The sequence below is a fragment of the Ciconia boyciana genome, chromosome 6 (assembly GCF_034638445.1).
Source record: "Ciconia boyciana chromosome 6, ASM3463844v1, whole genome shotgun sequence".
NCBI classification, from domain to species: domain Eukaryota; kingdom Metazoa; phylum Chordata; class Aves; order Ciconiiformes; family Ciconiidae; genus Ciconia; species Ciconia boyciana.
Window position 1 is genome coordinate 21,765,338 of NC_132939.1, and position 25,198 is coordinate 21,790,535.

Genomic DNA, 25,198 nt, shown 5'->3' on the forward strand with positions numbered 1-25,198 from the left:
TTCTTCCCCAGCTTTATATTCCTGAGCATGATGTCATATGGTATGGAATATCCCTTTGGTCAGCTGGGGTCAGCTGTCCCAGCTGATACAGCTCCACCTATATCAGCTCCCTCCCAGCTTCTTGTGAACCCCCATCCTACTCTCTGGTGGGGTGGTGTGAGAAGCAGAAAAGGCCTTGACTCTGTGTAAGCAGTGCTCAGCAGTAATGAAAACATCCCTGTATTATCAACACTGTTTCCAGCACAAATCCAAAACGCAGCCCCATACTAGCTACTATGGAGAAAATTAACTCTATCCCAGCCAAAACCAGCACAAGACTTAAGTTCAGGTCTTATGTAAATTGTCTTCTAAGTTTCTGCTCAGCAGGGTATTGCTTTTTAAGGCTATATCATGTAATGCTGTTATAAATACTTTACCATTTTAAGTTCTGAGCTAGCATTTTAAATGGCTTGCTTTCTTTGAAACTTTATTGTTCACATCCCTTGAGGCATACGGCACAGAAGTATCAATGTAGTTTTTGGTAACTATTTGTCTTGCATTTGCATTAATTATAACGTTTATTTCAGCAATTCCTAGTTAGTAAAGTAATGCTTCTTGGTGAGAGTTGAGATCTCCTCTTGCAGTGGGAGAAAACTGTTGATAGATATATTGGTAGCTAGAGAGGGACTTGTAGGAAGGAGTGGATGCTAGAAGTATTTTGGTGAATTAGTGTGTTGTAGCCCTGTCTTGAAAGGGCATGAAGAAAATGAGAGAGGAAACATAGCCAGTTGAAATAAGGGTAATTCCAAAACAGCATTGTATCCCTAAACTATGGCATGTTGCTTGAATGGTTCTTTTAAACTCTGTTTGCATGTATATATTAGTGCACTTATGATATTGCACAGCTGATGATCACTTCAGTGTAAAGATTTAGAATATGAAAGTAATCTCCCTTTGAAAACAGTTTTCTTAAGAAATGCTACTAAATCTTTGAGGTAGACTTGCCCTGTAGTTTGCCGCTTGCAACTATGGTAGAGTTTTGAAAGACACTGCGTAACAAACGTCCTCTTCTGATGCTCCAGAGAGAAGCATTGAAGTAGAGCTTTAAAAAGATTATTTTGACAATTACAGAGAAAACAGAGTAGGCTTGTCATTTCCATATAAAACTTCGGCTTTTTCTTCATAAGTATGGTGCATGTTGCAGTTGGGAGAAGATGGCTTATTCTGTTAGGCAGTCTTGTGTAGTATTGTCCATCAAAATAGAAAAGTTCCATGGGGAAGGCATACAAAAGTTCAGTGGAGGCACCAGAGGCATCTGTGCCTGAAAATGTGGTGTAATTGCAGTGTGCATGGTTTGTAAAAGCACATCATTGCAAAACTGATTACTGGAGTGATTTGCTCCAAAATATAAATTGCCTGGGGGGTGGGGGAAGGAGGAAGAAAGATGTTAACAGCCACTTCAAACTCTTATGTGCAAAATGCCTTCTTCAGTGATCTTTCATTATTTTGCTGGGTTTCTAATTTCTCATCTAGAACTTGTTTCTGCATATACCCAAATAAAAATGGTAGTAATTCATTAAACTTATGTAGGTGAGACTTGGTGAAATCTTCTCATTCAAAGCAGTTTTCTCTTAGTTTTGTAAGCTGAGTCTCTCAGAAAAGTAAAGGTAGTCATGCCTCTGTAGTTTCACTATGTAGTGCTAAGTACTCATTATTTAAATAACATGGGGCAGGGGGCTTTCTAGCACTTCATGTTACAAAAAATGGTGGTAAAATGCTTGTGGAGGATATTGAATCTCTATTCAGTTGTCTTAATCCTTGAGTGATAAGGTAACCCAACTATTTGGCATCCAGTACTTAATTGACATTCCGTATGTATTAAAATAGTTTTCTTTTTGAACTACTTAACTTCATCATCAGGATATCTGCAGAAATGGGGAAACAGTTGTATAGACTATTTTCCCAAGTATACAGAGTATGTTCTGTGGAGGAAAGGAGAGTGTTCTTACTTGGTTAAAGGCTAGACTAAAGCTGTAACATTGACACTAAACTAGGGAAGATTCCAGATGGCACTAAAGCAATTGTCTAAATGCAGATACCAATATTTAGGTAAACAGGTATAGTAAAGTAGCATCACTTGCCTTGTATCCAGGTGCTGCTGCTGTATTTTATTTCTCTTGGTTGACATTGGAATAACTTTTCTACTCTTGTCTTAGGGGTTGTACTGATAAACATGAAAATTTAGGGATTGCAGAAATAAGTATAGATGGAGCTTAAGCTTGAGTAAGTGAAGTCAAATTAGTAATCTTTCCCCAAGAGTAAATCAAAATCAAAGATTTATTTTAACCTGCTTAAATTAAAGATTAAAAGAGGAAATATCTTCAGTTTTTCTCTTCATGCTATTGGACCTGCACACTCTTTGAAAAGTTTTAGGGATTCCAACTTTCATTTTGAAAAACAAAACATGTTTGTGATACTGTCGTCTTAGGGGAGTATTAGCCTGTGTATGCACGCAGGGTGGGTTGATTTAGTTCTCTCAGTTTTCGCAGGATATGGTAGCACAGAAATCATAGGTAATATATTTAGTGGCTCAATTCTTGATAGCCTAATTAAAAGGGCAGTCCCGCCTGACATCTTGAAAATGTGCAGCTGTCAAAACTTAGTTTAATGGTTCTGTAAACCTTAGTATGAAGTAAAGCAGGACAATAATCTTGCCCACAGTCTTTAACTTGTGCAGTTCAGGTAACCTGCAATGAAAGTGCAGGATACCTGAACAACCGGTCCAAGGAACCTTTAATGAAAGTGAAGAGTCAAGCAAGAAGTGACAAAGAGCTTTGGATTTAATTTTGAAGTTGCTATCTTAACACAAGAGTCCACTCTAATTCTGGCAGTAGCGATGGCTCACTGGACCTTCAGGAAGCAAAACTTTCACAGGCTCCTAGAGGCTGCTGACTTGCATTTCTGAACTGCGAACGATCTTAAGTACTCTTTTTAACAAGACTAACATTTTGCGTAAAAAAGAAAGCTCGTAACAGACTTGAACGCATTGACTATACAGAAAGAACCCTCTGGTGTCCTGGTTAGAAGTTGCTGGGGTAAGCAGCTTTCTTCTACCTCCACGTATGCACGTCAAAATTTGATTTGCATCCAACTTGCAAGGTCTAATCAACGAGGTGAAAAGGAGGATGAACTTGTTTATCTGAACAGTTAAAGGTTGTTCAGAGAAAATGAGTATGTTTACATGACGCACTGCAGTGTCTTGCTAGAAATGTCCAAGCCAGTTATGTGTATGCTTTTGTTCAGTGTGCCATGCTGAGTAGTGGTTTTGGGTTCAAAAGCTGTATGGCCAGTTAGTGCTGGCAACACTAACAGTTGTGCTGTTGTACTCGGGTTAATTAAGAGAAGTGAGAGACAGGGCTGAGTAGCTTTGGTACAGCAAAGTGTCTGACAGCTGTATTGCCTTCTAGTAGCACTGCTTCTGGTACTACCTCAGGGAACTCTTTATCATACTATTGCCAGATATTGGTAAGCATGTTCAAACAGTCTTCTCATCTCTAGCCTGCTCTTTCAGCAGCGTTCCATCTGGTTGGGGTGGAGTGGGGCAGATTGAGTGAAATGCTGAAAACTAAAGCTGTAGCTCGAGTCATGCACAGCAACCAGTGCAGCCATGGTAACTGTATCCCTGTGATCTGATGGTAGTGTCTTAAACTTGACAAAGAAGTCCAAACCCACACACTTTTTGAGAGTACTAACTGGAACACAATAGAATAAATGCTTAAGAAAAAGAAACCTCTGCTAAAATTCATACATCTAACCTTAAGGCTGTCTCCTTAAGTTACAATAGTTTTTCCTTAAATTTTCAAACAAAAAAGGAAAAGTGTACTGCTGAAGCAGTCAGTCAGCATTACTGGCTTTTACATTTCAAGACTAGTAGTACAGGAATTCAGGACTCACTTACGCTTGCAGATTATCAGATGGTTGAGACAATAGGAGAACTGATGTTGAATTGTCCAGGTTCAGCCTTACATGTCTTGTTCTTATTTGTCATCAGATTCAGGAGAACTTTTACTCTGCATTCCTGCAGCAGGCCTAAGGTGATACAATCTGGGGCAAAGGTGGAAGACACAAATCCTACTTGCCCTGTTCGTAATGGTGTGTTCCCTCTTCCTTGGCTATGCTGGCCCTGGTGATTGACAGAGCCTTTGAGCTGTTGCAGCATGTGGACTGCAGAAAAACTCCTTCCCTTCTTCCTCCACCAACTTCATTTGTCATCTCTTAAAGTACGTTTTTCACTCAGAAATGACTTGGCAGAAGTTTGACCAGTGTCTGGGAGCCAACAGAGGGAGACCTCACAGCAAGGGGTAGTGCAGAGCTTCTTTGTGTAGCCAGTTTAACCTCCTGTACCACTGCTGTTGGAGACTGGATGGAATTTCAATCCTGGTCCTCATTCTCGGTGTGGATGGTGACATTTCAGCATACAAATAATGCCCTCTAAGCAAGGTGTTTGGAACTGATAGCCAAAGCATTCAAAGTTTAAGTCCCAGCACAAGTGAGCCACTTCTTACAGTGTTTAAAAGTTGGCTTGCTTATCATGCATATTTTTTTATAAACTTCACTAGTTCACAAATTAGAATTCTAGACTGGACTAGATCAGATGCACTGATTTGTCTGTCATTCAGCTGTCTCCACCCTACCAAATTCATGGTGGTGGACAACATTTTAAGGCCAAGTTTCTTTTCTTTGAAGACCATCTGTTGAAGGTGTTCCTTAAATAAAAGTTTTTGGGAAGAGATGTTCCTGATTAACTTCTGTATTTAAGAGATGAGTGTTCTAAGGAGGACACGTTGTTATTTTTATTTTTCCCACCAGACATTTGGAGAGGTGTGGTAAGCAACAATGTTGAATCTTAAATGATGATTTCACAGTGCTCTGCCTTTGGCATTAACATTAAACAGTTTTGTGTTGCTAGACTGTAACTTCACTGGGGAATCTTTCTTGGCCAATAAGCCAGTGGAAAAAGAGGAAAAAAATCTACTGGTTTTTACTTAAGCACAGTGTTGTATAAAAACACTTGCACTTGTTCTCAGTACAATATGGCCCAAAGAGGGACTAGAACTAAACCATGCAGTGGCCTATGCTTCCCATTATTAATTGTGATACTGTATTGAATTCAGAAGCTGACTGTTCTGGTGCTAAACAATGGTATCTAAGCACTAGAGTTTTCTTTTCAAACAGAAAGAGGGATAGAGAAATATCAGAAAGACATCCTTGTAAAGGGAATAATAATAGTGGTTTTCATTTGGATAGTTTTACTGGCAATTGAAATCTCTGTGGACAATATCTTGAGAATTTGTAAACTTTTCTGAAAGTGCATTAAGCTAAGCAGACTGCTTATTTCCTCCCACATGACATAATTGAGGAAGTGATGTTTTCTCCCTTCTTGGAGCTCTACCTCTGAACATAGGTGTGCATTTGAAATGCAGAAATGATAACCAAGGAAACTTCAGTAAAGCAAACTAAGTACAGTAAACTTGTTTACTTTTTCTGCTCTATTTAGTCACTTGACTTGCAAGGGATTGGCAAATCTACTTGACAATGTAGAGCTGAAGGTCTAAGGATGAAAAACACGTGACCTTTGAAAGTATTATGGTCAATGTAGTACATCGACCTTCAGTTCATGTGTATGTTGGTTACTAAAATAGCCTTAGAGAAGGTTGTGTTTAGTGTTTTGTGTACATTAAGATGTGGAATCTTTGTGCTGTTGTGAATAAAATGCAAATGTGGTGGCTTTTGGTTCCAGAACTGTTGGAGATAACAAACAATATGGTATTTAAAACCACAAAACTTCACTACCCTAATAAAGCTAAGAAAAAACACTGTTATTGTGTGATTGTTTAACTAGAATGCAAGAGTTCCTTTTAGTTCAAGAGGAATTTATTTGTAGTATATATCTTTAGGTTGACAGAGGCTATCTGTTAAATCATCTGCAAAGATCAAGAAACAGCTTTGAAGACACAGCTTCTTATCTTTAACACGGAAGGTGTAAAATTAAATCATTCTTCTCTTTGGCAGAATACTTGAAATGCTTTTGAGGTGTTTGGTTTGGTATGTTGTGTGGTTGTGGTTGTTTGTTTTCTTTTTTTTTTTTACTGAAGATATATTTGTGGCAAACTCTGATAGCAGAGCTTTTCAGCCAAATACTAGGTAGTCACTGACATGAATTAATGAATGTGCTAGTATATTTGCTACTCTTCTTAGTTGCTACTACTTCTACTTTCTTCCATGAACAATATTATCCATGTTCACAAAAGAAACAAAAGTCTTGTCTTGCTTGAAACCTGTGTTAAAAAGCAAAATCAAAAAGCCCTCTAACTGGTCGAAAGGGAAGGTGATTCTTTCCTTCCCTGGAAAGGGAAGCAAAGGGTAGGAAATTAATCTTACAACTGCCAGAAACATCAGAAAGAACCATCAATTGATGGGATGCTTTTTCTTGCCTATTTGGTGTTGACCAAACCACAGGCAGGTAAGTGTCACTCTGAAGCCAGTTATGGATATGTAGTTAAGCTCTTTAATGTTACTTTGCTTTACATTGAAAGAATTAAACTATCAAAAGCAGAGGTTGTCTTAATGATGAATTTTAGGTGACCAAATGCTGCCTTAAAACAGCTGGTTACTTTGTAAGTCTGTTTTTTCCTAAGTTAAACTGATTTCAAATTGAAACTGCCGGAATTGTTTATACAGACTTATGCCAAAATAACTTGCATTCTTAATGCTTGTATGTTTATTTCTGTGCAGGTTTGTGGATAAATCAGATCTTAATATAACGAGAATAGTTACAAGGATAGAAAAGACTGCTGCAAAAAACTCTAGTAATGGGTATTTCGGTTCTTCTAGATCTGAAGACGTTACTTCATATGGAATTGCTAATAGTTTATAAAAAAATAGAAGTTTGGATTTGTGTTAGATTCCGCAGTCAAGTACAGATTATAAAGGAAGTTTTATTTGTGAGGCAATGAAGTTTCTTCTTTAGTCTCCCAAAAGTAAAGGGGCATGTTTAATTAAAGCTGGTTTAAAAATAAATGTCTCTCAGATGACAAGCTGCTTTTGAATTTATTCTGCACTGAACTGACACTTTTCTTCCTACCAAGTTGTTTCTTTCTTCAGTTCATATGTCTTATTCCCTGCAAAGCAGTGCGTAGTATTCATGCAGTTGTTGAGCTATTGAATAGAACCTGTTAACAGTATTAAATGATAAAATGTCTTCTTTTTTGTTGTAGGAAGAAATCTGCTTCATCTAATTCAATCCTAATTCAGTCCTGCTAATCTGCTAATACTGTAGATTGAAAGATTTTTGGCTGTTGCCAGGATACCCTGTAATGGGCAAGGAGCCTGAGAGAATACAAATCGTTCTGTTTTTTTAACTTTTAAAAAACTTTTGTGTTTAACAGGTAAGAAACTATTAAGCTTCACCTACAGCAGTAGATTTAGGTTCTGCATCTATAAAGCCTTATCTTAAATTTTAAGCGGTTCCTGAACGCTTTGTTTTTCATGTCCCTGATGTCCACCAAAGGCTTATTTACCTGATTTCTGTAGGTTCACATTTACCGCCTTCTAAGCTGCTCTTCCTTCTGCAGTTCAGACTTTGTGGCCATTCCTTCCCTTTCCTTGCAGCTTTTTTCTGACTTTTTTTTTCCCCCCCAACTTTCTAGCTAGCTGTTTCTTTGTCTTTTAACCCACTCTGCTGTTGCACTATCTTCTTTCTCTGCCCTGCTTTGGTCTTACAATAAGAATCAAGCGTCATCTAGACACACTGTTGTGGTTATTCTATTTGTTTTGCAGGGAACATGTTTTAAAGTGTTTTGGTTTTGTGCCAGGAGGTGTATCTGCTGCCCGGCCTCCAATTCTGTGGAAGAGTTTCAAAGCAAATGTGTTCATGAACTGACATATTAGGTATGAATGATGTTTAGCACTGTAGGTTATTATATTGAAGTATGGTAATACTGTCTTCTGCAATTGAATTTTTGGTACTAAACTGCATGCTTCAGTGTAAAATTATCTTCTGGGTAGCTATGCATCGTTTAGCTTGCTTTTTATAATATTATGGAACCATCTGCTTTTCTCAGTACATAGGTATCTTCATTTCCATTTTGAAGATAATTGGGAGAATTCAAAATATGAAGAATCTAACTAAATTCTGTCACCAATGAATATTTTAAATGTGTTAATGTTTGGCTGTTGAATTGAAGTTACTGGAAAATGATTTATTTTTTCTCCTTGGGCAGGGGAGATCAGTGTCTAATTGTAGTTATTGCAGGTAATTAAGATCTATATTTATTAACACTTACTAACCCGTCATTTGAGAGAGTGTAGGAATTGACAAGGATACACTTGTTGCTTGCTATAAAATTGCTCTTGTAACTTCTTTGCAAAGTGTAGATTTCAGCTGGTTTTTGTACTTTTGCTGGACAGTTATGACCACTTGAATTTTGAGGGATTGGTGTCTTTGAGTAAACATTAACTAGTTTGGACTTTTTAAATGTACTTGCATTAAAAAAGCATGTCAAAGCAATTTATTGCAGCATTCAGTCATAACGGGGTGTGTGTGGTGAATGGGGGTGTGGCACATGATGAATATATTATCTATAATGTAAAAATATACATAGTTCTGATCTAGATAGAAGTGCAGCTAGTGTGTGTAAATAAGGGATGCTAGTGATTAATAAGGGTGAAAGTGATTTCACTTCTGTCTCTGTTCTTCACTGTTCTGCAACCACAGCAGGTTCCCTCTTCCCTTGTCTGATAGGGGAGTGAAAGTCCCTGCTTAGATAATTTGCTGCCTCATTAGGAGGAGGAGGCAGCAGCTGTTAAAGAGGATGTTATGAAAATTACTGTGTCTTCATATAGTTTTCTGATGTGTTTCTCTCCCAGTCAAGAAAGGACTACCACATGGTGTCTTTTGCTTGCATTTCACTCCAGAGTATGTCGTTACCCTCTGAAAGTACAGTAGTTAGCTGAGGAGCATATGTGCTATAAGGAGTGTAATGTCTGGAAGGAATTGTCTGTAGTAGAAGCTTAAATTGTACAATAGTTAATGAATGTGATGAAGTGTTTCTCTTGTATTCCAAAACATTGTTTGGTTACCCCGGAATTCTTGATGGTATTTGGAAGAAGGTGCAGTCTTTTGTTTTTTTGGTATGTAAGTGAAACTTTACTTGCAAATAGTTCAAAACACTGAACTATTTGCTGAAATATTGCTACCTTATGTACAAGGAATGTTCCCCCATGATTCCTGAAGCTTACAACTTAATGATGGTAAGGTCTTACTAAGATAGTTATAGAATCATAGAATAGTTTGAGTTGGAAGGGACTTTTAAAGGTCATCTAGTCCAACCCCCCTGCAATGAGCAGGGACATCTTCAACTAGATCAGGTTGCTCAGAGCCCCATCCAGCCTGACCTTGAATGTTTCCAGGGGTGGGGCATCTACCACCTCTCTGGGCAACCTGTTCCAGTGTTTCACCACCCTCATTGTAAAAAATGTCTTCCTTATAACTAGTCTGAATCTACCCTCTTTCAGTTTAAACCCATTACCCCTTGTCCTATTGCAACAGGCCCTACTAAAAAGTTTGTCCCCATCTTTCTTGTAAGCCCCTTTAAGTGTTGAAAGGCTGCACTAAGGTCTCCCCAGAGCCTTCTCTTCTGCAGGCTGAACAGCCCCAACTCTCTCAGCCTGTCTTCATAGGAGAGGTGTTCCAGCCCTCTGATCATTTTTGTGGCCCTCCTCTGGACCCACCCCAGCAGGTCCATGTCTTTCCTGTGCTGAGGACTCCAAAGCTGGATGCAGTACTCCACATGGGGTCTCGTCAGAGCAGAGCGGAGTAGAGGGGCAGAATCACCTCCCTCGACCTGCTGGCCACACTTCTTTTGATGCAGCCCAGGATACGGTTGGCTTTCTGGGCTGTGAGTGCACATTGTTGGCTCATGTCCAGCTTTTCATCCACCAGTATGCCCAAGTCCTTCTCCCCAGGGCTGTTCTCAATCCCTTTATCCCCCAGCCTGTATTGATACCAGGGGTTACCCTGACCCAGGTGCAGGACCTTGCACTTGCCCTTGTTGAACCTCATGAGGTTCACATGGGCCCAGTTCTTGAGCTTGTCCAGGTCCCTCTGAATGGCATCCCATCCCTCAGGCATGTCAACTGCACCACTCAGCTTGGAGTCATAGCAAATTTGCTGAGGGTGCACTAAATCCAACTGTGTTGTTAATGAAGATATTAAACAGTACTGGTCCCAATACAGACCCCTGAGGGACATCACTTGTCACAGATCTCTATCTGGGCATTGAGCCATTGACCACTACCCTGGATGCGACCATTCAGCCAATTCCTCATCCACCAAACAGTTCATCCATCAAATCCATATCTTTCCAATTTAGAGAGAAGGATGTTGTGGGGAACTGTATCAAAGGCCTTACAGAAGTCCAGATAGGTGACGTCCATAGCTCTTCCCTTGTCCACTGATGTAGTCACTCCATCATAGAAGGCCACTAGGTTGGTCAGGCAAGACTTGCCCTTGGTGAAGCCATGCTGGCTGTCTCGAATCACCTCACTGTCCTCCATGTGCCTAAATGCAGCTTCTAGGAGGATCTGTTCCATGATTTTCCCAGGCACAGAGGTGAGGCTTTAACTAGTGTTTTTAACTAGTGTTTTTAACGGGTGTCTTTAACTAGATCAGGTTGCTCAAAGCTCCAGCCAACCTGACCTTGAACACTTCCAGGGATGGGGCATCCATAGCTGCTTTGGGCAACCTGCTCCAGTGTCTCACCACCCTCGTGACCAGAGGCAGTTCCCTCAGCCTGCCCTTGTGTGCTGTGTGCCCTGGCCCCTCACTGTCTGGGCTGGGCCCATACCCCACACATCAATGTCTTTCCTGGACTAGGGAGACCAGGAGGGGACAGAAGAGTCCAGAGGCAGTTGCCAAAGTACCAAATAAGAGAGGAGGAAAGCTTTGGTTTGTTTTGGTTTGTTTTGGTTTGTTTTGGTTTGTTTTGGTTTGTTTCCCAACCTTGAAAAGAACTCCTAATGAAGCAGCTAGAAGGGACTTCAGTGCTGTAGGCCAGCACTTCTTCCTGGCAGAACTGCAGTCTTCTGCTTCTCTAAAGGAACAACTGCCTCTAACTTCTTTGCTTGATCTGTTGCTATTCTTCGTGCACCACCGCGGAGTGTCTGGCCTCATCTTCAAGCACCCATCCGGCAGCCTTCTTGTCCTCAGACTGAAGAAACCCCACCTCCTGGCCCCAAGGACCTCGGTGGCCCTCTGAGGGACTCCGCCTGTCACCCCAGTGTAGCAGCCTGGTGGAAGCCAGGTCGTCTCATCCCCTTTTCATGGGGCTCAGGGCAGATGAGATGGCACCCCTTCAGGAGGGGTGGGGAAAGGGGTGGGGGATGGGAAAGAGAAGGGCTTACACCACCTGTGGCAATCAACAAAATAATTATTAATGCTGGGAGATGGAAGGGGTGAGCCTGCAGGACAGCCGGATGTGGAGGCTGGGCTGATGGTAGGGCACTGGCTGGGTGCTCCTGCAATGCTGTGTTGATGGTGTCATGGAGGGGAGCCCTGGTATGGTGTAGTGGTGCCAGGGGAGCCATGCTGGAGGTGGATCCATTTCCATCGGTGGTTCTTGATCTTTGGGTGGATCCGCCTCCATGGGCTCCACACCATCAGTCATGTGAGCGATGGCTATTGCTACCATGTGGCTGATGGATGCCCACCCCCCCCCCCCCCACTGCCTCCTCTTCCTCTGTGTCTCCTGCAACCACCTATTTGCCTTCCCATGCAAAGTGGGCAGCCACTTGCCTTGTTGCTGTGGGACCTCTTTGTTCCAATCATCCTTGGAATCCAAGGGCCTCAAAGCTGAGTGAATTGTGGGCGAGCTGCCAGGGTCCCTGTATTTATAGGGCCCGTCAGAAAAGGCAGTGAGGTGGCTTGTGACATCAAGAAGCCACTGTGATGGTGATGCATATGGCCAAATATGGCTGTTCTGGGAGCTGGGGGGGGGGAGGCTGTGGCCTGAAAGATGCCCTTATGGGAGAAGGAGGAAGGTTGGGGGAGCTGAGGGCCCTTTTCCTGGGGATTGTTCCCCTGTGCCATTCTGCTGCCGCTTGGGCACAGGGACTGCCCTCAACCTCCCCTTGTGTGCCTGGACTCCAGTCCCCTCCTCATCCTGTGCCTGGGGTCCCCTGGATGAGATAGTGGCAACAGTGTTGCAGGAGGGTCGGGAGTCCTCGGTGACCCCTCACTGACCCGGCTCCCTGCAAGTAGCATAGCTTCCTGTGCCCGACAGTGGCTGAGAGGGGGCAAAGCATCCGGACATCCTGTGGGGAGGCGCGGCCAGCTTGTGCGTGGTCTCCCAGCACTCCATAAAAGAACTATTGATTGGTTTTGTTTCCCTTTCAGTATCTTTTCTAGATTGCTGTGGCCTTTTGGAAATGGGAGGACTAGGACTGTGCACAGTATTTGAAATATGGGTGCAGTATGTATTGAATTGTTGAGGTAAAGGTGTTTGTATTTTGTGTTCTATTTCATTCCTTTTAATTTCAAACCATCTATTGGCTTCCTCCTCCACAAAGTTTATTTGAAACTTCTCTAGCTTATAATCATAGAAATCTAATTGTTAGTGTAAGTAATGAAGTATTTCTCAAAAATGAATTTCCACTAGGGCTTGCATTCGTGGCCTGAACAGGCTGTTCTGACACTGAAGACTGCTACATCTTACTTTGTGTTCACATGAGATTTTTATTCTATGTCAAATTGATCTTACATTTTGTTTAAGAAATGTAGAAACTGTACCATGAAAACTCTCCTGTATTGCTGCTTTTATTTTTTTTTGTGATTGCTGGATGTAATATAGTTAAATCAAGGGACTTGGAACAGTAACTTATATCTTTCTAGCTAATAACACAATGAACCTCACTGCTTTAATTGAAAATAAATTTATTTTCAAATAGGTTATTGGGTAAGTATGGTCTCTATTGTATTATTTAAAGTATTGAGAAATAAAACTAAGGTATAGTTAAGAGCAGAGTTTTTACACTACTTAAAAACCATACTATTTTAAGGGATAGAAGATAAAGAATTTCTTATTTTTTTCCCCTGAACTCTCAATGCAGAAGCAGCAATTTAAGTGTGTTGCTGTATATGAGAGATTCTTTCTTGCATTCATCAAGTGGAAAAATCCCTATCAAGTGGGGAATTCAGTTATGGCATAACTGTGTATTGCTATAAATTACCATTACTTTACAGAAAAGAACTGTTTTGGTCCAGATTTTCAAGCTAGAATACAGGTGTCTTATTTTTTTGTATTATTTTGTTCAAATTGTCCTCGATTCCAGACTAAATGCATAAGTGCTTAATTTTCCCATTTAATAAGTTTTGGGATAGTTAATGCTTTGAGAAATTGTGCCCCAGCCTGCAAAGGACAGGAGGCTGTAGACAGCAGGCTTACAATGGTTGATGCTCTGGCTGAGTGAAATAGGAAGTTTAAAAAGTAGCCATTAAGGTGTCTTCTCTGTCAGCTTGGGTAACTGGTAATTCTGTTTAGCTCTTAAATTTTTTTCAGACATGCACTTGTGCTTAGCTTTCTTTTGAACAAATGGTCCATTCCCAGTGTCAAAATAAGCACTTTATAAATGCTAGTGTGGTGTCTAATTACTGTCCATTGTTTGGAGAAAGGAAAAATACCCCCCAACTGGAAACTAATTAAATATACCTAGTGACTAACTGGTTGAGGTTATGTGAAGCTGACAGAAGGGCATGCTTAGCATTTTAAAGAAATCACTTAATGCATTTAAAGGCCTTAATGTTGGTAAAATCTCTTTTAATGATAAAAGCATAAGACTTCATCATTACTTTGTCCTTCCCCAAACCTACCTACCTACCTATTTGGTTTTTAGAAGGCAATGGATTGTTTGCATTGGAAATGCTTTTATTGCTAAGAAATGTAAGACCTTCTTGAAAGCCTGTGGTGGCATGGTGGCTGCTCTCCCTGCATCCAAAAACTAAGTTGTCTTTTGCTAGTTGCTACCCGGGAGTAGTAAAAACATATTTTGCTGAAGTAGGCTACATAATTTAGGATGTGTTTCAATCATGGAAAAGTTTGTTGGTGTAAAAGTAACTGATTTCTTTTTTTATCTGTGCACTTGAACCCTATAGTAAGAAGATATGATGGTGCATAAAGAAAATTGACAGTTACATTCTGAGTTTAGTTTTTTGTAATGCAATCCTTGTTATAACTCTCTATGTAGCGTTTCTCAGACTTTTGTGTATTACAGAATCTTTAGCTTGACACTGATACACTTTTTTTAAAAAAATTTCTCTTGCTTGAAAAATGAAAATGGGTGTTGCTGTAAACTCTGAGAAGTTCCTACTGGAAGCTCTGTGCATATGCTTTTAACATCCCAGGTGTCGGGTAAGACAGCTAGTTTTCTTTCTGCACTGGTCTAGATCCTCATGTCTGCTTGTAGCTACCAATACTCAACTGTTAAGTAGAAATATGAGGTACCAACCTGGTACCTCATACTTCTGTTTACTCCTTGCAAAGGATGTTTCTCATGTTTGTTGTACCTAAGTATGGTTCTGAAAAGTTTAACTTAAATGAGCAGCTTGCTTTAATAGTTTTCTTATTTACTGAAGGGAATTCTGCATGCTTTAAAGTAACAAGTCTGTTTTGTAAAAGGTTCAATATAGGAGACAGTGTCCATAATTAAACTATATGCTTGTCTGACTGGAATTCACGTCTTTGTCCTGTAGCTTGAAAACAGGAATGTCTGTATTCAGGAAAGGTGTTTGACAGCTATGTTGACTGGAAGCTACAGAGAAACTTACTTATACAGTTGTTACCAACTTTTTTTGATGGAGACCCCAGTTAAGCATTTGGCCTCTAGAAAGAACTGCGGACTAGTTACTGTTAAACAAAATACACAGTGTGGTTTTCTTCAGCTGTAGTAGGCAGAAGACTTCATATTTTTTTTTCTGGTCTGAAAGGATCGCTTCTAAGCTTTATTTTTTTTCCCTTTAGCAACCAATTCAAGTGAGAATTTCAGTTACCTTATCTCAGAGCAGTTGACAGACTTTCTTCATCTTGGTGAACTGCTTTCTTTTGTTTCAGATTTGTCAGGTGTTTACTACATAGAATGTTATTTCAGCATTAATTCAGAGAAGAATCTGTTAACAATATTAACTAAGAAAACAAAGCAATATTTTTCTGAATGCTAGGTGTTCCTTAGGATCTTGAATTGTTGTAACTTGTACATCAACAAGTTGATATAAACTTTCAGAAGTACTGTTTACATGAATTGGAAGTGTGTTACTCTTGCTTGCTGGGAATTTTCAGACATTATGGAAACCTAACTCAAGTTACAAAAGACAGCCAAATGTCTCTGGCAGCTTTACCATCTTTAACACAATTTTTCTTTGCACATCTGAGGTTTTTTAGTGTTATCCTGGATTATTTTGCTGCTTGTAGTATCTAATCTTGGGCATGTCTCATATTTGGCAGTCTTTTGCATCGAATCCAAATGTTGTGATTTTTCTGCTCATATTGGTGATGGAGTTGAACACTGGGAGTAAAACAACCCAGCTGACCTGTGGAGTTTATTGTAAATTTGCAGATAGTGAAATTTTGAGAGGAGCACTCCTGATTTGTGGACATAAGGACTAATTCTGACTCTGTTAATGGGACTGAAATTTGAAAAACATGAAGATAATTCAAAATTTCCAAATTGGTAGGTTTTGGGAGGGATGGGAGAACAGTAAGATGTGGGAAGAATAACAATAACTTTTGGTTTTTAAAATGTCCGTTCAGAACTATGGTAGGCTGATTCTAGATTATCACCAGTGATAACGCCTAAGAAAATTCTCTTCTCTTCAGGGTTCCTGGACTTCCTGTTTGGCACATTCTATGTTATTTTTCCTTATTTCAAAGGACCTGGGCTCCTGTTGAAAAGTGATGGAATAATCTCTGGCCGGCACCTGACATGTTGAGGGAGCACCCCCTAAAAGAGCTTGCCTGGGAGAGAGTTTGTGAAATAACGCAGTAACATGTTTGCAGTAGTATGCCTCTCTTTTGTTGTTGCTATTTTTTGTTGTTGAACTTCTCATGAAATGAGTAACTGACAAATACATTGAAGCTACTGAAATGAGCTTTAATCACTGCAGAGGGATTTACATCTGGAATTAACATTGATAGTGGTTACTTGGAAAGATGCTACTTTCACTAATTGAGGCAAGGGGAGGGATTTGATCTACTTTCTAGAGGCTCAAAAAAAAAAAAAACCAAACAAAAAACATCCTGTGACTTTAATAATGCACTAGTTTCACTTGCTTATAGTAAGTCTGTCTGTAGCCTGAATACCCACAAGCTAGTGTTTTTAATAACTTTGTATAATTTGATTTAAGCGAATTTGTGAGATCAGGTGTTGTGAACCCTGCTTGTAAGTTTACTATACTTTTAGTAGAAAATAACTTTTTTCTGGTTTTTAACCACTTGCATGGGATCTCAGATGATTATAAGTACCAATACTGCAATTGAAATTATCTGTACCTCTTCCTGATTGATTTTGTTTGACTCCATATCTTTAAACAGAAAGCTATGTAATCTAGGGGCAGTTATATGCTTACAACTTCTGACAAAAGGCTAAGCAAAGTAAAGTGGTATTAAGTGATCGGTGTGTAATGGTTAAAGCAACAATGAAAACCCTAAAAGCAGTTAAAAGTTCTCCATAGTGAGTATACCAGGCTTTTCAATATTTAAGCCAAATATTGGAAGCCTTGCTAATGAAGGGAGTCGTAAGGGTTTTGCTGGATCCTTGGACTTGTATCTGTGTTCTAAACTGCTCAAGTACTAAATTTGACACTTCACTGTTCTAAGTAGCTGTAGTGTGCATCCTGAATCCATTTTCACTTGGAAATAAATGCTTAAAGCTGTCTACCTCTTAGTTTGTGTAAGAATTAGATATTTCTGTTTTAGTTTTTGTAGGTTTTTATGAGTGTATGACAAAAGCATAGTTTGATTATTGTCTTTAAGCTTGCTCCTGCATACAAGCTGCAGCTTACAGAAGTGTTCTTGCTGAAATAGTACTGTTCACCTACATTCTCTGTGGTAACTACATGTCCTCACAGCTGATGTCACTAATGCACAGCAGTAATGTATTGAATGAATGCTTCACACTTGGAAAGCAGTTACTAAAGGAGCAAAAGAGTGTTTCTTTCCTTATTTAAATGAGTACTGCTCAAAACCATGCTGCTTCCAATTGTAAGGAAAGAAAAGTTTCTCTTACTGTTCTCTAGTATCTGTAGTATCTCTTTCAATCTACTTAAGTTCTGCATTCATGGAAGACCAGCTTATACTGTGTCAGAGGTTAAATGTTATGTAAAAGCCCTGTTTTGGAGGGGCGGAATGTAGTGAATGCTTGTATTGAGCTTAATGAGAGGGGAAAGCAGGAGTTTATTGGATCTATCATAGACTGAAATATTCTTTTCTGATAGCATAGTTGTCTCAGTAGCAACTACTTCCAAGATGTCTTAGAGCAACAGAATTAATATGGAGGTGCCAAAGCCTTTTATAAGGAAAGGCTAAGTTGCTCATCCTTACATATTTCTGTTACGGCCTTTTACAATGTTTGTGTTTGGGACACTGCCCTTTCACGTGTTTGCAATAAGATATTATTGTGCCTTGTTCTTCCTCTTGTGCCAAGTTTGTGGAGGGAGGTACAGCGAGAGAGTAGGTCCTGTGTTGGAACACTTTATGTGCTGCCTGCAAGTTAAAATTATTATAATTCCTCCACCTGTATAGGTGTTTTCTTCAATGGTAGGGGTGGTACTCCAGTGCATTTATGCAGTGCCCATTTTATCTTCTCTCAGCTCTACTAATTGCTGAGCAGGTTGTTCTGAATCTGAGACTTGGTGCATAGATTAAAAACAAAGGTTGGGAAGAGCAAATTCAGTAAATTGAAAACCAAAGTTAACTTTTTTCTTTAATGCAGATTAGCATGTTCCTTTGATGTAAGTAAAACCCTGGAGCTGCCTGACTTTATCTTTGGATGGTAGAATATTGGCTATTGCTAAACGTACAAAATTTACTAAGGAGTATTCAGTCATCTTTAATCAAGCCTGATTTTGTAGCTTTTGATCATCAGCATCTATTGTTGTGTCTCATTCAAGTTCTAGAAAGTTTCTATGCATGCAGGTACCTTTGGGGTTAGAAGCTATGAAATAACACTTCATAGTAGTACTACAAATACTGCTTGAATACGTTTGTAAACTTAATGCTTTGTGTATATTCTTCTTATCCAGACCAGCATGTTTTGGAAATTTGATCTCCATTCGTCATCCCACATAGATACGCTTCTAGAGAGAGAAGATGTAACACTGAAGGAATTGATGGATGAAGAGGATGTTCTGCAAGAGTGCAAGGCTCAGAATCGCAAACTTATAGAGTTTCTGCTGAAGTCAGAATGTTTGGAAGACTTAGTTTCATTTATTATCGAAGAGCCACCTCAAGACATGGATGAAAAAATTCGATATAAGTAGGAGAACTTTTTTGGCTGGGGGAGACTTGGGAAGGTGGAAAGAGGGGTAACTTACTGCAGTTAATTTGGTAGTGTGTTTTGAATCCCTGTGTGCTGGTGTGTAGTACAATACTGGTATCTTTAGAGTAAGTTTGTTTTCAAGGGGCTTTGTAGAGCTTTTAAGTAAATCATTCTAATATTTGCATATTTTTCAAATGGAAGCCTCTTATCCATAAATGCTTCCAAAACCAATTGCTGTCTAAAGGAGGCTTAAAAAATAATGGTAACTCACATGAAGAATCTTGTAGTTGTGATTATTAAGGAAATAGTTGAATGAAAAACCCTATTTGGGTAGTATAGTTAAGTGCTTAGCTTTGTTTTATTGATGATTGGTAAGATGTTTTGAAGATGCTTATTAGAAGGTCTGTAGCACTCCTTGGAAAAATGTACTTAATGTCTAATTGCTGCTGTTTTCCTTTGCAGAGCTAGAACTGTAAGAATTGGGTATGGCCATGACTTCAGCTAGTTTGAGAAGGTTCAAACTCAAAAGTCAACCTAGCAATTCATATAAAAGCACTTCTACCGTTTTTGGCTTATTTTAGAGTTGTCTATGCAGAAAGCTGCTTTTTTCTTAAAACAGTATGTAAAAAATAATGTGAAATAAGCTACATTCTTAGTTGCAGCACTTCACCATTTCTGGTAAATCAAGCCTCCTGTAAGTGTTTCTAGTAGAGTTTGAAACTGAAGCATCTTTCACATAAAAACCTTAAGCTGCTGATGCCGTCAAAATTGCCTTCAGTGTGAGTGCGTGACAGCACTGTCAAATGCAAGAAATTACTGGTCTTGATGGCCTCTTAGTTTAATTACTCAATGTTCTGAACTGTACTTCTGACTGTGTCATGAAGCAGTACTAGCTAGTTTTGCAGGCTTTGTGAGACTTTGACTAGTTTACTGACTTTCTACGTAATTGCAATTTTATATATATATATATATATATATAAAAAATATATATATAAAAATCCTGAAGCTATTCCTTTTGACTTTTTTAATATAGTCCTTCTTACATTAGAAAGAGGAAAACACACTGCTCCCTCCCCAGTATCGGTCCAGTACTATCAGTCTGCTTAACTTCTTGGTAACTAACTTTTTTCCCTTCAAAAAAAGAGGTGGCTTCTGAAATGAGAGATCAGTGCTTGAACAGATGGATTTAACAATAGAACAGATGGATTTAACAGTAGATCTTAAAATAAAAGCTTTCCCTTTCCTTTCCCCACTTTCCTAGTATTGTCCTATTGCTACTGAAGAACAGAGTAGTCCATTTCTTAAATGAAAGAACAGAGCTTGCAGGCTGAATGTGCAGTGATGTTACCTTGCAGTAGTTTGCTGTTTTAATTAGTGCAGACCAACCCTGCTTGTAAACTTAGTCAGAAGCCTTACCAGGTTCTGAATTCAGAGCTGGAAGTATGATAACTTTGAAGTATGAGTGGTGGATAACTTTTTTTTTTTCCTTTTCCCCAGATATCCAAACATATCATGTGAGCTGCTTACATCAGATGTCTCGCAGATCAATGATAGGCTGGGAGAAGAAGAATCCTTACTTATGAAACTGTACAGCTTCCTCTTAAATGAATCTCCTCTAAACCCTTTACTGGCCAGTTTCTTCAGCAAGGTGCTAAGTATTCTTATAAGCAGAAAACCAGAACAGGTAAATACTTACAAGCTCTCCAGTTTAACAAGTGCTTTAATAAAGTCGTAGTACTCGGCAGTGCTGCTTTAAGGCTACACATTTGAGGGATAGCAGCAGAGTCAAAAACGAGCATTCAACTTCCATACTAGCTGAAGACACTAGCTTTTTTTATGGATTAAAAAAAGATTAAAAAATATATCTGGATGAGTAAGATGTATTTGATTCAGATTTGCCTGAGCTATTTGTGCAATCAGTGCAAGGGATTGCTTACCTTGTGGCTTAGCTCAGCTCAGTATTTTGTATGGCGATAGTGGCATTAATTGCTGTTAGAAGTGAAGGTAAGTGAATTGCATCAGTGGGAGTGGGTCCCATTTGGTGTGAAGAATTCTTCTAGAAGAAGGTGAGAGGCATTGGGAGTCCTTGTTCAGAAACATTGTCCAATGTGGCCCAATACTGCAAACAGCTGCAATGACTGGCTCTTGTACCTGAGCAAATTAAGTTTGTGACTCTATTCTATATCTTTAATTTAGCAAGCTCTGTATTTGTTTGTATTGTATTATGGTTTTGCTGTGTTGAGCTCTGCTCACTAAGCAGGGATGAGAGTAATTCATACCAAAAAGGAAAGCTGACTCTGCATTGGATTACAAGTAGTTTATGGTCAGCAAGTTGGGCTTGAGAGGAGGCCCAGGACACACTGCATATAGTATGGATCTGTTCTGTGCCACTTTTGCTACTCTATATGTGTGTATTTTATCTTGCCTTGTACTTCAAGCTTTAAGTGGAAAAAGTGTTTAAGAAGCTCTAATTTTTTTCTCCCATTGGTAGGAGAGAGAAACTAAAACCGTTTGATGTAATTTGTAATACAGATAAGCAAATGTAAGCTTACTTCTTTTTAATTTCTAGATTGTGGATTTTTTAAAGAGGAAACATGATTTTGTAGACCTCATTATTAAGCACATAGGGACCTCTGCTATCATGGACTTGTTGCTCAGGCTACTGACTTGCATAGAACCTCCACAGCCCCGGCAAGAAGTGTTAAACGTAAGTAAAATGTCTCAAAGGATTTTTGTCTGACATGTGAACTGTAAGATGGCTTATCTTCTGCTAGTTTTACTAAGTTTATTTCATAAATGTGCTGAAATTAATGTTTAGGGTTTTTTTGCTTGGAGCTGCCAATACTTTTCCAGAGGAGCCACAGTGCTGGTGGGGACAACTTAGAACCTGAGTGGCTGGTCTCTTCCCCTGGTCTTCAATATCCAACTTAAAACTGCCAGATGCAGTTTTAAAAATGTTTTGGACCTTACTGAACACTTTTTTTTGGCATCAGAAAGCTTATTTAAAAATTATACCTAAGGCTTTCTTTTTTACAGTTGCTCAGAAACATTAATTTTACTTTTTTCATTTTTTCTGAAGTGTTGTTAGTCTTTGTTTAGAAATACCAACAGTATGACTCATGGCAATTGTCAGACGACTTCTTTTAACTTCATTAACTTTACTTCATTTAATTCATTCACTTGGATAACATTCTTACTAACACCCACAAACACTTTTACAGTGGCTAAATGAGGAGAGAATTATCCAGCGGCTTGTGGAAATCGTACATCCGTCTCAAGATGAAGATGTGAGTATTGATCTGATGCTTTTCTGGGTCTATCTGTTCAGCAAGTTGCTGTATGACATATGGTTAGAACTTTTAGTTTTACTGTGTTCTGCTTGCTTTTTTCAGTAAGCCAATTTCATTATTTAAGTGTGGTCATTTGAGGGAAGGTGTGTGGTTCCCCCCCTTTCACCTTTATTAACTGAAGAATTACGGTCCAGCATGTTACTACTCTTGTAGTGAAAAGCTATGTTTTTCTGTTCCAGAGACATTCAAATGCATCACAGTCACTCTGTGAAATTGTTCGTCTAAGCAGAGACCAGATGTTACAAGTACAGAACAGTTCAGAACCAGATCCACTGCTTGCAAGTCTAGAGAAGTAAGTTGGTTTGCTGAATTTCTGATTTAATTTTAAATTCATAGAAAACATAGTTTTTAACTTTTGACCTTGAAAACCTTTAGAAATGGCAAGCTCTGCTTTTCAGGTGAATTTTCTTGGCTACCCATCATCTGTGTTTAATTTAAAATAACTCAGCAAGTAAGCAGGGCCCACCTGGAGGACTTCCTTGGTGGGGTTTTGTCTCAAAAATATTTCCTGCTCTGCCAACATTAGTGGGATCAGACATGTGGAGGTCAGTTTGATACTGTGCAGAGTATAACACAGACTTTGGCTTTGATCTGGTATTTGTTTTAAGTTAGTTTAAGTGTGTGTTTCTGCTAGAGAAGATTCTCCTGTATTCCCTTCTTCCTTTTGCTGGTTACAGGTTTAGGTTTGTGTGGCTGTTACAGCAAGCTGAATCAGGTTTTTGATGTGACTGAAAACTCCCTTTTTGTAGTGTTGGCTGTCAGATCAAAAAACTAGATCAACGGAAGGAATTGGAAAATATGATTGGGACAGTGAGGATGGGAGTGATTGTCCTAGTGGTACCTGCTAGCTTGAAATAGCTGTTAGTTTTCTTTGTATTACCGCCTTATTAATTTTACATGGACAAATGGTAGCTACTTCTGTTAACAGCTGTATCCTGAAGTAGTGTTATATCTGATGTCAATGCTTTTCTTTTCAGACAAGAAATCATAGAGCAGCTGCTGTCTAATATTTTTCATAAAGAAAAAAATGAATCTGCAATAGTCAGTGCAATCCAAATACTGTTGACCTTACTTGAGACAAGACGACAGACGTAAGTGTTCTTATTTCGCTTGAATTATGCCTGCATAATTTAACTAAACTGCTGTTCAGCAATAGCAAGTGTCTTCCATGTACTTAGGACTGAACCATTTTTTTGTGGCCTGTTGTAGGTGATGAAGTAAAAGAGCAAACCAAGTGATTGAGGTTGGCATTACTACACTTTCACCAAATGACTAGTCTTTCTGCAGTTTGTTCTAGAAGCTAGTTTAAGTGCCACTGGACAGATCAGACTAATTACACTTCATCAATTTATTTCTGGATACAAAGAATACAGTAAATATGTACAGTGCAGTGAGTGGATATTGACTTTTTAAAAAGGTTGTTTGGAATTTTATTACAACTTGACTTTGAGGAACCACTGAACAGATCTCTGTGGTACATTCGACTTGTATATGTTGTTCAGGATAGATGGGCGAAGCTCTTTATCTGCCTCAAAAGAAATACAACAGCTGTAATGTTTAATCTCTAGACTATATTGGAGATTTCAAGCACAATAAACCAAAAAATACTAGGGCTAGTGTTTGGAAAAATCTTGTTCAATCATTATTTCACACTTAATTTATGTTTGTAACCTTATGTTTTTACTTGCCTCTTCTTTTCACATGCCTTCAGAACTGTGACACTCAAAATCATACCTTAAAGGTGTTTTACAACTAGTTTTGATATTGATTATCAGATTTTGCTTGTGTGTGTTTTAGGTTTGAAGGCCATATAGAGATCTGTCCTCCAGGTATGAGCAATTCAACATATTTGGTCAACAAAAGTGTTTTAGAAGCCATAAAAGCACGACTTTCATCCTTCCATGAGCTCCTACTTGAGCCTCCAAAAGTAAGTGAAACCTTGTGTTACAAATTAATTGAAACAAGACTGTCACTGTGTGACTGTATTTTAGGCAGGTTATAATAACAAACAAAACCCAGTTTGACAACTTTCGGGCAAGTGCCCAGGTTCCTTCCCAGCCTGTTGTGAGCTTTGCTGTTCATTATTGTTGTCCCTGAGCCAATGTGTTGTGCTAATTGATACACTTTTCCAGCTTAAACTTTGTTTAGTTGGCAGAATAGCCTTGAAGCAATCGCTTCTTTCTGAAAGCAATGAAGACATTTGCTGTATATTCTCAAGGTGGATCCTGTTTTCTGCTTGGAAGTCGTACCTGGATAGGAGGGATGGACGCTTCAGTTGTCTGGAACTTTGGCATGGCCCATGTGAGGCCTGCGCAATTCCTCTAGACTTGCCCAGGACCCAAGTAGACGAGCTCCATGGCGTGTACCCTGCACTCTAGTCATGTTAAATTCCTTGGGCTTTTTAACAGATTTAAGCAACTTATCTTGTATTTATCTTTTGCAACACCATGACATAGATGTATAAATAGAGGGTTTACCTATGATCCATTTATATTTTTCCACTCAAATTTTCACTGGCAGAATTTCAGCTGCACCCTGAACTGGGTGCCACAGTCCATAAGAGAGAAGGACCTGTGAGCCAAAGTGAAAATAAAGACCAGAGGCGTATAAAATACTAGAAGCAGGGCGGGGGTGGGGGGGTCAAGGTAGTGTTAAACTTTATCTTAGCCTGGAGAAGATGAGACCTCAAGACTTCCAAATGCAGAAGAGGTAATAAAATGCAAAGGAACTGTCTTATCTTTATTGCAACAACATGGCAAGATGCAGGTCTATTTTACAGTAAAAGCAAAGTCACATAAGATACCTGAGTATTTTTCTGACGGTTGGACATACTTAGCATTTGAGTAAGTCATCTAGTGAAGTTATTGAATCTGTTGTTCATTTTGAGCACTAGTTAAATGGGCATCCTTAGATTTTTGCCTTATGTAAGGAGTGGGCAAAATGAACTAGCAGGATGTCAGTCATCTTTTTTCTGATGCAAGGGTGGTGATGGTCAGGCAAAAATGACATCCAGTGTTATGGAAAGCGGTAGTGGTCTCCTTGACAGAATGTGTTTATGCCTTAAGATAGGAAGACATTTTGAGAGAATGAGACATTCCCGTGCTCATTGCATATTTGCTATTAGATTTTTAGCTCTTATGGTAGCTAATACCAGATTTTTCTTATTGGCACTTGGTTATGTGACAACAGTTCTGGTTTGTTAACCAGCTAAAATTTCAATGCAAGAGCCATGAAGCTTAGAACTGTAGTATAAGGACCCACTAGTGCATGGAAAGAGATTCTTG

The 25,198-nt window shown here is 39.2% G+C and overlaps 1 protein-coding gene across 14 annotated transcripts in view; it reads left to right on the forward strand.

Moving 5' to 3' along the window:
* The window catches only part of PPP6R3 (protein phosphatase 6 regulatory subunit 3), a 66,272-nt gene that overhangs the window by 9,056 nt on the left and 32,018 nt on the right, over nucleotides 1-25,198 (forward strand). For 7 of the 14 annotated variants that reach the window (XM_072866025.1, XM_072866026.1, XM_072866016.1 and 4 more), the window contains exons 2-11: nucleotides 7,257-7,427; nucleotides 7,819-7,929; nucleotides 15,906-16,087; nucleotides 18,329-18,561; nucleotides 20,062-20,248; nucleotides 21,134-21,271; nucleotides 21,786-21,851; nucleotides 22,094-22,206; nucleotides 22,892-23,005; nucleotides 23,712-23,841. In XM_072866025.1, the coding sequence (XP_072722126.1) occupies nucleotides 16,076-16,087; nucleotides 18,329-18,561; nucleotides 20,062-20,248; nucleotides 21,134-21,271; nucleotides 21,786-21,851; nucleotides 22,094-22,206; nucleotides 22,892-23,005; nucleotides 23,712-23,841 (993 nt within the window). In that variant the 5' untranslated portion in view covers nucleotides 7,257-7,427; nucleotides 7,819-7,929; nucleotides 15,906-16,075. The remainder of the gene's footprint in view (nucleotides 1-7,256; nucleotides 7,428-7,818; nucleotides 7,930-15,905; nucleotides 16,088-18,328; nucleotides 18,562-20,061; nucleotides 20,249-21,133; nucleotides 21,272-21,785; nucleotides 21,852-22,093; nucleotides 22,207-22,891; nucleotides 23,006-23,711; nucleotides 23,842-25,198) is intronic. The other 7 variants (XM_072866017.1, XM_072866018.1, XM_072866019.1 and 4 more) reach the window with 7 other exon arrangements.